Source organism: Capricornis sumatraensis, chromosome 8 (genome assembly GCF_032405125.1).
Source record: "Capricornis sumatraensis isolate serow.1 chromosome 8, serow.2, whole genome shotgun sequence".
Lineage (NCBI taxonomy): Eukaryota > Metazoa > Chordata > Mammalia > Artiodactyla > Bovidae > Capricornis > Capricornis sumatraensis.
Genome location: NC_091076.1, coordinates 63,165,949 through 63,180,125, shown reverse-complemented (window position 1 = coordinate 63,180,125; position 14,177 = coordinate 63,165,949). Strand labels below are relative to the sequence as shown.

The 14,177-nt window shown below is 34.9% G+C and overlaps 1 protein-coding gene across 1 annotated transcript in view; it reads right to left on the bottom strand.

Annotated features, from left to right (window-relative positions):
• Positions 1 to 14,177, bottom strand: part of USP32 (ubiquitin specific peptidase 32) — a 164,461-nt gene that overhangs the window by 43,845 nt on the left and 106,439 nt on the right. The window contains exons 10-14 of the mRNA XM_068977410.1: positions 12,402 to 12,517; positions 11,809 to 11,871; positions 10,409 to 10,492; positions 5,069 to 5,130; positions 1,691 to 1,793 (exon numbers count right to left, since the gene is read on the bottom strand). Coding sequence (XP_068833511.1) covers positions 1,691 to 1,793; positions 5,069 to 5,130; positions 10,409 to 10,492; positions 11,809 to 11,871; positions 12,402 to 12,517 — 428 coding nt within the window. The remainder of the gene's footprint in view (positions 1 to 1,690; positions 1,794 to 5,068; positions 5,131 to 10,408; positions 10,493 to 11,808; positions 11,872 to 12,401; positions 12,518 to 14,177) is intronic.

The following is a 14,177-nucleotide window of genomic DNA, read 5'->3' as shown; positions in this document are numbered from 1 at the left end:
TTAGAGCATCCCTGTGAAGTTGCTCAGTCGTGTCTGACTCTTTGCAATTCCATGGACTGTAGCCTACCAGGCTCCTCTGAGCGTGGAATTTTCCAGGCAAGAGTACTGGAGTGGGTTGCCATTTCCTTCTCCAGATGATCTTCCCGACCCAGGGACTGAATCCAGGTCTCCCACATTGCAGGAAGATGCTTTATCATCTGAGCCACAAGGGAAGCCCTAATTTTAGCCAAAACAAGGAGACATTTTATCAATATTTTATTAGATGTTTTTTGCCTCTTTGATCTGTAAACCAGGTGAACACTATCAATATGTAGATTCTTCAAAAGCCAGTTCTGAAGAAATTACAGTGATTTACTCAAGAGTGGCAAGAAGAATGAGAATAAAACCTAGATTGCTTTCTACATACCAATTAACTCTACTGAACTAAGAAAAGTTAAATAGCTTTATTGTTAGAACTTCAAATAATTCAGAAGCACACAGATTCATAGTCTTTATTACTGATCCAAATGTTAGTATCTTCTATTATTTATTAACTTTCTTAAAATATATGAAAGGTAGCAGATTATGTTGGGTTTTAAATAACTCTACTTCACAGTGAAAAAATTATTCCCTATTCAATTCTCTTCCAGTCCTTTGATTACTTTGAGGAAAGGGTCTCAGTTTGGTGTTAATGTGCTAACTGAATACTTGATATGCCAATCTAATACTTGATAATTTCTCTTTTTAACAGAGAATAGGCCTCAGTATCAGTCTTCAAAAGGCAACACTACTTGGAATTTAATATATTTCCATTAAATTTATTTTTACTTTGATCTTCTATTTCTGAAATGTGACACTGATTTCTATTTAAGATAGTGACATAAATAAGATTTAAAATAAGATATATTTATTTACATAAAAATGATAAAGTTATTTATATAAATATAACTAAGAAAATAATAGTATGGAAATTATACAGCAAAAAAATGGTGACCACAGTATACAAATGATTAAAAACTGGCAATCTACATTAAGTATAGATTTAGAGCCGTCAGTATTTTAAATTCAACTATTAACTAAGTAAGTCATAATTGTATGGACAACAGAACAATAGAATCACACTGACCTATGGCCTGTGAATTAGGCCTGAGTATTTAAATTATTAATCATATGTTTAGACTTCAGTTTGTAGACTTCTTGGCAAATCATTAAAGATATATTGATCTTCTCACAGCTTTTCTAATAGCGTTCATACTGACAAAATGCATTCCATTTAAATTAGATTTCAAAAGAAAATTTTCAGTATACAAAAATGACTTATTTAAATTAATTCACTCCCTTTCTCCAATTATGCTTTATAAATTTGTTTGCTCAGGAATTTTTTTTAAAGCTTTCTATGTGATTCTGCTATGCAATCAGAATTGCTAACCACTGTCCAAGTGAGAATTACAGTCTCATACTTTTGTTTTCATAATGTGCTATAAATAGTAAGTATATAGTACTTGATTTCTTAGTGAATCTATTACTTCCTCTGCAACTTGCTTTTTAGAAAAGCAGGTTGGTCCTTAGCAAGCATCATATAGGCATTCATTTCTTTCACCTTCAAATCTTTTTCTAGGTTGGAGCATTTTATTACTGTCCAGTAGTCACATAAAGTCTGATGGAGCTGAAAATCTTATTTTAAATGTAGATAAATAGGAATCTTACTTACATATTTGACATATTCTTTCCACTGCTGCCACCACTGCATAGCGATGATAAACCAATTGTGTCCTGGTTGCAGACCATACCTGCTTTCTCGTTCTAACCATCCTCTACATACAAAAGAAATTCAGTACATCAAACGGTGTGTAAAACAGATGACCATACACCCACAAGTTATCATTAGAAACTTTTCAAAGGAAAAGTATGAAACAGATATACTTGGGAAATGGCCACATATTAAATTAGTGAAACACTGATAAGCCAATTTCAGGAGTCATAATACCACTATTAAGCCTCCAACTGATGTTTCAAAAACAGCTTCACTGAGGAATAATTTAATAACATACAAGTTATCTGAATTAAGTGTAGAACTCAATGATTTTGGCAAATTTACAGACATGTGCAACCATTACCACAATCCAATTTTAGACTATTTCAGATACCCCCAGAAGGGTATGCTTTATTTTTAGTCATTTTTTTAGTCAAATTACTGCCCTCAGCCTCATGACACCACTAGTTTATTTTCTATCTCTTAAAAAGTCACACAGTTATGCATGACTCTTTGCGACCCCATGGACTGTGGCCCACACCAGGCTCCTCTATCCATGGAATTCTCCAGGTAAAAATATTGGGAGTGGATAGCTGCCATTCCCTTCTCTAGGGGATCTTCCCAGAGATCTAACTCAGATCTCTGGACTACAAGTGAATTCTTTATTGTCTGAGTCACACACTCCTGATAGCAGGGTTTAACAATGCCTGTTCTCCCAGCACTGCCATTAGTGGCTTGTCAAAATTATTTTTTGACAATGTGCAAAAGAGACAAATGATGTCTCAGGGTAGCTTTGGTTTGTACTTCTCTTATTATAAAGTCAATTTGATCCTTTTATATGAAGATGAGCCATTATATAGCTTTTTGGTGAATTGTTTATTCATGTCTTTTGTCCTTTTTTCTATACATTTTTTTGGGTATTTTTTTAACTTTGATTTTTAAGAGTTCTTTCTATATTAGATATATTGTTGTATAGTTGTTAAATCGTGTCCGACTCTTGGGACCCCCATGGACTGCACCAGTCAGGCTCCTCTGTCCATGGGATTTCCTGGGTGAGAATACTGAAGTGGGTTGCCATTTCTGAACATTTCACAATTTTAAAATGGGCAAGGGAATTAAATAAATAAATGGAATGTTATAACACATGGTCTCTTGCATCGGACCTCTTTTATTTAGCATAATGTTTTTGAAGTTCATCTATGTTGGAGCAGATACTATTACTTTGTGCTTTTTTAAAAATTATTATTACTGAGTAGTATTCCACAGCGTCTTGCTATATGTTTTGCTTATCTAATACCTGATAATGTGCAACAGGCACACTGTTTTCTAAAGCAGCTGCACCATTTAATTTCCCCATCACTATTGTATGAGGGTTGCAGTTGCTCCATTATTCTCACTAACACTTGTTATTGTCTGTCTTTTTTATCACAAATCTATCTAGTGGGTGTGAAGTGGTGTCACAATGTGATTTTTAAAAACACTATTCTTATTGAGAAGAAATTCATATAACATAAGGTGGTCTCTGCACATTCTGACTGTACTAAATGTCACTGAATATTACATATGCTTTACAATGGTTAATTTTATGTTATACGAATTTCCCCAAAACAATTTCATACACCACAGCTAAGCAGTTATTTTCTATTACTCCTTTTCCCTAGCCCTTAACAATCCCCAATCTGCTTTCTGTCCTGATAGTTTAGTTTTACCTATTTTGGATATTTCATATACATGGAATTGTATAATACATCACCTCTTGTGTCTAGCTTCTTTCATTTGCGAGGTTCATCCATGTCATATAATGTATCAGTACATCATTTCTTTTTATGGCTGAGTGATATTTCATGGCATATATATACATTTTGTTTAACCATTCACCTTACTGATTGATATTGGGCTGTTCCCACCTTATGGCTATTGTGAACAGTGCTAATAGGAAGATCTGGGTACAAGCATTTTAGTGCCTATTTTCAATTTTTTAGATAAATACCTAGAAGGGAATTGCAGAGTTATGTGGTAATTGCAATTTTGAGGAAATACTAACTTGTTTTCTATAGCAGTTACACCATTTTACAAACTCTACCAGTGACGCAATAAGAATCCCAAATTCTCTACATCAAAATTACATCCTAGTAGGTACAAAGTGGAATTTCATGTAGTTTTGAGTTGCATTTCCTTAATGACAAACGATTTTGAGCATCTTTTCAACTGCTGGACAACCATGTGTATATCATTTGTGTATATCATCTCTGGAGAAATGTGCATTGAAGTCCCTTGCCTGTTTTAAATTGGGCTATATTTTGGTTGATGAGTTGTAGGAGTTCTTTATAAACTGAGCTATATTTTGGTTGATGAGTTGTAGGAGTTCTTTATACATTGAGTTATATTTTGGTTGATGAGTTGTAGGAGTTCTTTATACATTGAGCTATATTTTGGTTGATGAGTTGCAGGAGTTCTTTATATATTCTAGTTACCTGACTCGTGTCAGATCTATCATTTACAAATATGCATCAGTTCGTAGGTTTTCCTTTCAGTTTCATGACAATGCCCTTCGAAGAACAAGTTTTTAATTTACATGAAGCCAAATTTACCTATTTTTTTCTTTTACTGCTATAAGAGTCATATATAAGAATTCATTTCAAAATCCAAATCACTCTTAAAGAAATATTTTTTGGGGATATAGAATTCTTGGCTACAGTGTTCTTTTTCTTTCAGCGCTTTAAATTTTATGAAGGATACACACAGGTATCTTAATGCTGTTACTGCTTTAAAAGCTCTGCCTCTGGCTTTTGACAACCTAATGGTGATATGTCTTGATACGGATCGCTTCATCAGCTTGAAGAGACAGCTCTACTCTCACATTCACTGCAATATTACTCACAATAGCCAAGGCATGGAAACAATCCAAGTGTCCCAAAACAGATGAAACTATGAAGAAAAGGTGCTGTTTATGAATATATAAAATGGAATTTTATTCAGGCTTTCAAAATAGGAAATCATGTCTTTACAAAAACACACAGATGAAGCTTGAGGGTATTATTCTAAATGAAATAAGCCGGACAGAGAAAGACAAATATTGCACGGTATCCAAAAAAAAGCTGAATTCAGAAACAGAATAGAAAAGAGGCTGCCAGGAGCTGGGAGAGAGATTGGTAAAAAGATACAAATTTTCATTATAAGATATGTGATGGTGATGGGTGCCTTAATTAACTCAGAGGGGGGAATTCTTTCAGAACGCATACAATATACCAAGTCATCACAGTAACAATATATTTCAGATGTCAGAAATTGTAACTATTTAATGAAAATATACACAGATTGTATCTATAAACTTACCTAATAATTTGTCCTTCCTCTTCTGGAGTAGCTGGTCTTAACCCCAGAACTATGTGACATACCTAGAAATAAAATGGTAAATTAAACTTCATTGGTGCCAATAACTGGACTAGAGAATATTTCACATTCTCTATATAGGATCCACTTCTAGACGGGAACCTAAACTAGCAATAGCTTTTAGCTGATGAATTACCAAATGATCCACTTGAGCAAATCTGAACTTTTTTTTTTTTAAAGAAATAAATCATTTCAATGGAAGCAATTTCCAAATCTGTGTGGGGGGGGGGGGCGGGCGGGAAAGAGAGACAGAGAGAAAGGAAGAAAAGGAGAAAGAAAGAAGGAAAAAACTACTTTTTAGAATGTTTCATTAATACTATATACCTTAATTATCTCACACAGAGAATATTATCTTCTTTCCGGAAATCTGAAGAGCATACTATGGCACTTGGGTAGAAAGGTAAAGGGGAGATGAAAAGGATACCGGAAATGAACGATAAAGGTAGCATTTCAACTTCAACAGCTAAGAAGAACATTAAGAAGAACATTAATGCTACTAGCACTAAATACGCTTTTAAAAAGAGAATTTACTTATTTATTTTTGGCTATGCCTGGTCTTTGTTGCTGCCCGGGCTTTATCCAGCTGCAGTGAGTGAGGGCTACTCTCTTGCAGTGCCCGGGGTTCGCACTGTGGGTGAGGCTTTTCTTGTTGTGGAGCATGGCCTCTAGGGTGAGTGGGCTTCAGTAGTTGTAGCACGCAGAAACAGCAGCAGTGGCCCACAGCTTAGCTGCTCCACAGCATGTGGAACCTTCCCAGACCAGGGACTGAACCTGTGTCTCCTGCATTCGCAGGCAGATTCTTTTTTTCTGGCAGGCAAATTCTTAACCACTGGACCACTACGGAAGTTCTAAGTATGCTTTTAAAGGCTCATTTTCTCCTCAATTTATTTGCCTTCTCTAAATCATTATAAAAGAAGTCATTCCCCACCCCCCCCATATTATCATGAAAAATATAAAAAATACAGAAAAGTTGAAAGAATTTTACACTGAACACCTCATACTCATTACCTAATTCTGACATTAACATTTTATTATACTTCATCTATCTGTCCCTCAATTCATCTATTAATCCATCTTAATTTTTGCATGTATTTCAAAGTAAGTTATAGATATTAGTACAGCTCCCTGTAAATATATCAGCCTGCCTGTTTATAATTTTGTTTACCTTTGAGGTAAAATTTTTAACAATACACAAATTAGGTTTATGAGACTCATCCATTTATCAATAGTTCATTCTTTTATTGTTGAGGCAATACTTTTTAAAGGTTTTTTAAACTGAAATATAGTTGATTTATAATGTTGTGTTAGTTTCACATGACCTTCATCTAGTCAAGAAACAGAACATTGCTACCTCCCCCAAAGCTCCACTTTGAGTTCCTTCCCAGACACTAAGCACCCTCTGATGTATTCACTACCCTGAATTCCACACCATGGATTGCCTTTTGTCTGCTTTTCTGGTCCAGTATTTCCCATTCCACATTATGTAAGATTCCTTGATGTGGTTGTGTGTAGCAGTAATATATTTATTTTTATTGCTTTAAATTAAACCATGTGTATGTAAGTCTCACCATTTACTTTTATGTATTTATTGCTGACAGGTAGGTAGGTCATTTTCTGTTTGGGGCTGTAATAAGAAGTGACTAGAAGAAATTATTCTACATCTTTTGGTGTTCAGATATACAAGTTTCTATAGAGTATATATAAAAACACCCAATACTTGCAAGAATTTATATTCCTTCTGGCAATGTGAAAGAGTTACACTTTCTTATTATCTTCAACAATGCTTCAGTATTACTTCAAGGCTAACCATTCTAGTGGCTGTCTAATGGTATTCCAAGTACAATTTTAATATGTATTTTCATTATGACTAAAGAAGTTAGCCCCCTTTCATAATTATTAGCTATTTGGATATTCTCTTTTGTGAAGTACCCATTCAGGTTTTTTGTACATTTTAATATTAAGCTTCTGCCTTGTTTCCCATTGGTTGTTGTTCTTTGTATGCCCTGGATGGGCTTCTCAGGTGGCGCTAGAGGTAAAGAACATGCCTGCCAATGCAGGGCATGGCAACCCACTCCAGTATTCTTGTCTGCAGAGTTCCATGGACAGAGGAACCTGGCGGACTACAGTCCAGGGGGTCAAAAAGAGTCGAACATGACTGAGTGACTAGCACACACATGCTCTATACAGAAGTCTTGCTGGACACAAGTAAAGCAAATAAATTCTTATCATTTTCTTAATGGCATCTCTTGAAAAAAAGAATTCTTAATTTTACTAAAGTCCAACTTAAAACTTTTCTTTGTGCTTGGTGAGCTCTGCACTGTTTAAGAACTCTTTGCAATCTCAAAGTCATTAAAATATCTATGTTATTTTCTAGACACTTTATTCTTTACTTTCCAAATTTATTAATTTATAATCTACCTAAAATTACTTTTAAAAAATTTGTTTATTTTTAACTGCAGGATAATTGCTTTACAATGCTGCACTGGCCTCCATTGTGAACCAGCCACATTAGTTGCTCAGTTGTGTCTGACTCTTTGCAGTCCCACAGACTATAGCCCGCCAGGCTCCTCTGACCATGGAATTCTCCAGGCAAGAATACTGGAGTGGGTAGCCATTCCCTTCTCCAGGGACTCTTTCTGACTCAGGGATCGAACCTGGGTCTCCTGCATTGCAGGCAGATTCTTCACTGTCTGAGCCACCAGGGAAGCCTGAATCAGTCATAATTACACATAAGAGCCCTTCCATCCTAAGCCTCCCTTCCTGCTCCCATCCCACCCTTATAGGTCATCACAGAGTACCAGGCTGGGCTCCCTGTGTTACACCGCAGCCTCCTACCAGTCATCTGTTTTATACCCGACAGTGTATATATGTCAGTGTTACTTTCTCAATTCCTCCTACCCTCTCCTTCTCCTGCTGTGGCACAATTCTGTTCTCTACATCTGCATGTCTATTGCTTCCCTGCAAACAGGTTCATCAGTGCTGTTTTTCTAGATTCCATATATATGCATTAATATACAATATTTGTTTTTCTCTGACTTACTTCACTTTGTGTAACAGGGTCTAAAATTATTTTTCATGTAATGGGGTGAATAATGATGCATAGTTTTTCCCACAGGAATACTAATTAATCCAGTACCACTTACTGAAAAGACTACCCCTTCTCCTCTGCAATGCAATGTTTTCTTTGTTATAAATCAAGTGATCACACCTGTGTAGGTCTGTGTAAGAACTCTCAATGTTGTTCCATTGGTTGATCTAACTTTATGCAGACATCACACTGTTGTAACACTGTTGCTATTTTATAAAAAGCTCTAATATCTGGTAATATAAATCCATTGTTCCTGAATTTCTTCTTTGCTATATTTTTGACCCTCATACTTCCCTGTGTACTTAGAATCCTCTGGTCAAGTTCTACAAAATCTCAGTGACAAAATGAGCTTCTGGGGATTCTGATTTTGAGTGCACAAGTCTTTAAGTCAACTGAAGGGAAACTGACACCTTTAACACATTGAGCCTTCCAATCCATAAATATGGGTTATCTCCCTCTGTACTGGATTTTTATTACTGTTGTAATAAATTATCACAAAATTTATAGTTTAAAACAACACAAATTTATTATCTTACAGTTATGCAGGTCAAAAGTAAGATACAGATCCCTCCAGGCTAAAAATCAAGATGGTAACAGGGTGGTATTCCTTTCTGGAGGTCAAAGGAAGAATATGCTTCCTTCCGTTTTTCAGTGTCTAAAATTCACCCACAATCCTATGCTCACGGCTCTTTCTCTATCTTCAAAGCTAGCAGAGCTGTACCTCTCTAGCCCTGCTCCCAATGCCATCTCTTTTTCCTGACCATAGCTGGGAAAAGTTTTCCACTTCTAAGGACTCGTGTGATTAGACTGGACCCATCTGGATAATTCAGGCCAATCTGTTTACACATATATTAAGTGAACATAAAGTTTTAAAAGCATGTCTAAATATGGGAAAAAGTGAGCATGGTAAAATGCAGATGATAATGGGTAATGGGTACTCATGAAAAAAATCTTTCAACTGTTTAATATAATGCTGGAAACACTGACATACAAAAACAAATCTCAAGCATTCGCTTATTTATAAATTAGAATCACAGGAAAATACTGTCACTGCAAGTCCCTGATAAGCATGAGAAAATAGTCGAGGCAATACAAAAATTCAAAATGCTTTGCTACCTGAGAGCTACAGGATGATGCAAATACAAACTCAAGTGGCCAAAATGTTTATATAACTAATTATGACTTAAAATTTGAGAATATTATTTTAAGTGAGATTAAAAAAAGAGCTCATCAATTTTCATATTATCAAGTAAGTCACTTCTGTTTACAGTAGTGATTTATATTACTTTTGTACATTTTTAATTTTCCAAAGCCATCAACTTAAATTTCTGTTGAAAATTGACAGTGGAGTAGCTTAGTGATTTAAATGGCTATTATAAGCGTATCAGATTGCATATGCTTTAAATATACATTAGTTAGTAATTACCCATTAGGCAGAGTTCAATTTCCATTTATTCTAACAGTTATGTCATAGACCTTTTTATTTATAATGGAAGATCATGATAAAGACAAAGATACCAAACTTTTCTGACTTTCACAGGGGTGCTTTTATAAGGAAAGGAAAATAAGAAGAATCTAAAATATCACTATTAAGTCAACTTACATATTTATGAAAAACTATGAAAAATGGAAACCATAAACTATTTTTTAAAATGGGAGCAAGAGAAATATTTTAACTGAGAAAACAGTTAAAATCTGGCTGCTTATTCCTAGCAGCTATTCTTTCTTCCTTCTCCTTTGATCTTTTTTGGACCTTATAAAGAATTAGAAAAAAACAGAAATAATTTTGCATCTAGGAGAATCTCTTAACTAGAAAGATTGAATATTTTGTGAAAAATTTACAGGTGCTTATTTCTGAACCATCTCTGTTCTACAGCCTTATGAGGGGTCTTTGAAGAAAAATAGCAATTATAATGGCTTTTACAATTTAAATTATTTTGTGTTTACATTCTGCTCTGAGTTTTAAGATAAACATAATCAGCTATATTCCACTTTTCTAACACTTCATGACTTTGAGAAACTTCAGTAGGCACTCATGCTTTATCTCACCATCTTTCAGGTGGTATATAGGATAATGTAGTTTTTTAATAATATATGGTTTTGTAGCTTAGATGACAGTAACTACTATGTAATGGAAAAGATGCAGAACTACTGGTATCACTGCCCTCTGTATCTGTCATTTACCTTAAACATACCTGGAAAAGTAGATTCAAAAATTCATTGGCAAGAACATTTTTCACACTCCAGATTTGATAGTCTTCTAGAGTAAGATGACCCATCTGAAAGAGAAACAGTATTTTAAAAGATCTCATATTAAGAATGCCCTCATTTTTTATTTGAGTAAAATCTGGTTTATTAAACTTTTAACGATTATTTGTCTGAAAGAAATCTAACAATTTAAGGCAGGTGCTATCTGTTCATCTGAGAAATAGGACAGCCAGGATAAATTTAAAAGTAACCAAACTTCATTAAAGTAGTCAATGGCAATGAGGATAATTTATCACCATCTTCTTCTTTCAACAACACCTGGGAAATAACTCACATTATCTTCTGGTTCAAATGTTACCTATGGAACCTACAAAAGGCCCCAGGTAGGGAAAATGAAGTATTTGCTAATTTTGAAAGCATTTTTACAGACTCTGGATTATGTGCTTTGATCCTAACAATTTTCTAAGACCTCCTTCTTAGAAATATCTAGCAACTTCATCAGAGTTTTTAGAGATTGAAAAGAACTTAATAAAAATAAAAAATGAGTATCTATATTATATTTCCCTAAAATACAATTTCATGTTACTCTTTTTTGGTTTCAAAGTATACCAAAAATTACATTTTTCATACATTCTGTAGGAAAATCACAGCAAGCTACAGGAGAAAACCTATTATAATATCCCTAACTAATAAGTGTTGTCAAACTAAGTTCAAGAATTTATTATTTGTAAAGTACACGCTTATTTTTATTACATGGTTATTCTGGGTGCTATTAAAGAACTCAGAAGAGACTTTTACCAATATTACTTTAGAAATTTTGTAAAACAATGTATGTATCCAGATTAAGATAGTCATTTCCATCATCTCCTTATGGTCCCTCCCAGTTGAATCACTCATCTGCAAAACCACTATATAACACCTATTACCATTTGCTGGTTTTGTCTCTATTCTCAAACTTCATATAAATGGAATCATACAATGTGTTTTCATTTTTCCAGCGTTTCCTTTGCTCAGTACAAGGTTAGCCTTTCTGTAACTTATTAAAATGGGAGAAATAAAGATTATAAACTGTAGATGGCAAGGACTGTGTATACTTAATTTTTATAACATGCCTACCTTATAAAATATAAATTTTTTATGTACATAACACTTCAGTGGAGTTGTTTAAAGATGGAATAGGCTTTGCTTGCTTCGATAGCACATATACTAAAACTGGAAATATAGAATGGGCTGTCTTTAGAGACAACTTGGAGGGACTGTAACCACTGGTCCAAATAAGCACTTGGTTGAGACAATGTAGAAGAGATTTAAATATATATGCCAGCTACATATACCAATTCAAAGTATGAGGTATTCTTAGAAAAAAATCAGTCCCAGCTGGACTCACCTTTGTGGTGTCATGTGCATTCAGTATGCCTTCTACAATGTCACATAGATCCATGTGTAATTCCTTAAAAACAGAAACACAAAGAAGTAATTAGAAAAAAGCAGATATCATTTTTATTAGTCAGTGACTAAGTTTATGACGTTGGGCTTCCCTGGTGGCTTAGAGGTAAAGAATCTGCCTGCCAATGCAGAAGACATGGGTTCAATCCCTTGGTTGGGGAGATCCTAAGGAGACGGAAATGACAACCCACTCCAGTTTTGGTGCCTGGGAAATCCTAGGGACACAGGAGCCTAGCCAGGCTACAGTCCATGGGGTTGCAAAGGAGTCAAACACAACTCAGTGACCAAGCAATAACAAAAATATATGATATTTTGGTCAAATATTTATAATACATTCAGTTTATTAAATTTTCTAAGGCAAATTCTCTTCCCAATTTTGTACTTTTAACTACAGATATTTTGAGTAGGATAATATAGCAACTAGAAGTCAGAGCAAATCCTTTATTGTTGATCTCTTTAAAAGTTTTATTCACTCCATTTTCCTGTTGGTGTGAAGTTAACATGCACCAAAATGTATATACAAGCAGAATTTACCGGTATATCATCAGTGCGGTTGTCCTTCCAGACCTCTAAGAGTGCAACCACCATGTTTCTCAGCTCAGCCCTGGAGAGAACTCCATCACGGTCAACATCAAACACCTTGAAACAAACTAAACAGAAGAAACTCTTTTGGAGGGAAATCACTTTTATACTCTGAAGTACAATACATATTACTAGAAGCTACCCTAGTAAAATTACTAAGTTTCTCAAGCAAGTACATTCTGGATTAAGTTCTCATCTAGAGCAGAGTATGTCATGGAAGTCCTCTGAACTTGTAGGGCTTCCTGCACACATTTCTAAGTCTCTCTCTCCAAATCATTAGCCAGGCTGGAGAACCTTATCCTTCCCCCAAATCTACAGCTAAATTCCTTATAAACTGAAAAATATTAATAAGATCCAAGTTACTATAGTAAAAAGCCTCTTGATGAAAGTGAAAGAGGAGAGTCAAAAAGTTGGCTTAAAGCTCAACATTCAGAAAAACTAAGATCATGGCATCTAGTCCCATCACTTCCTGGCAAATACATGGGGAAACAGTGGAAACAGTGTCAGACTTTATTTTTGGGGGCTCCAAAATCACTGCAGATAGTGACTGCAGCCATGAAATCAAAAGACGCTTACTCCTTGGAAGAAAAGTTATGACCAACCTAGATAGCATATTCAAAAGCGGCGACATTTCTTTGCCAACAAAGGTCCACCTAGTCAAGGCTATGGTTTTTCCAGTAGTCATGTATGGATGTGAGAGTTGGACTGTGAAGAAAGCTGAGCGCTGAAGAATTGATGCTTTTGAACTGTGGTGTTGGAGAAGACTCTTGAGAGTCCCTTGGACTGCAAGGAGATCCAACCAGTCCATCCTAAAGGAGATCAGTCCTGGGTATATCATTGGAAGGATTGATGCTAAAGCTCAAACTCCAGTACTTTGGCCACCTCATGCGAAGAGTTGACTCATTGGTAAAGACCCTGATGCTGGGAGGGATTGGGGGCAGGAGGAGAAGGGGACAACAGAGGGTGAGATGGCTGGATGGCATCACCAACTCGATGGACATGAGTTTGGGTAAATTCCGGGAGTTGGTGATGGACAGGGAGGCCTGGCGTGCTGTGATTCACGGGGTCGCAGAGTCGGACATGACTGAGCGACTAAACTGAACAATTAGAAATACTAACATTTGCTAATTAACGTCAAATGAATCACTCTATCTTATTAACTTGCACTAGCAAAAAACAATTTTTAAAAAATTAAGGCAATAATAAACCTCAACTGAGAAGCAAAGATGTCAGTCTCTTTATTTAGTATTTGAACTTTAATGGAAACAAATAATCTATCATAAAGTCACATTGGAATAACAGTATACCATATCAAAGAAGAAAAAAGAATTCTAACAAGTAACATATCCAAAATAGGGAACATTTGTGAAACTGTATTTTTGAAAGACACAGAGATAATGACTTTTGTAAATATATTAGAATTAGATTCCAATTAAATGTAAACTTACATTTTCTCAGATATGGTTAAGATTTATTAAAGCAATATACTAATGCTTATAAATTATGGCATAACATTTTTAGCTAGGTTTAAAAGACTTTTAGTATTTAATAAAATTGTGTTTTGATCATAAATTTCATTTTGTTAATAAAGTATTAATGTATAGAAGTGACAGAAAATAAATTATAATTCAAGTCATGTAAGATACAAAATTTTCTATATAGACTACCAGAAAATATTTTCTAAATGCTTAACATTTTCAAAGATATCATGATCGATGTAGTTCATTT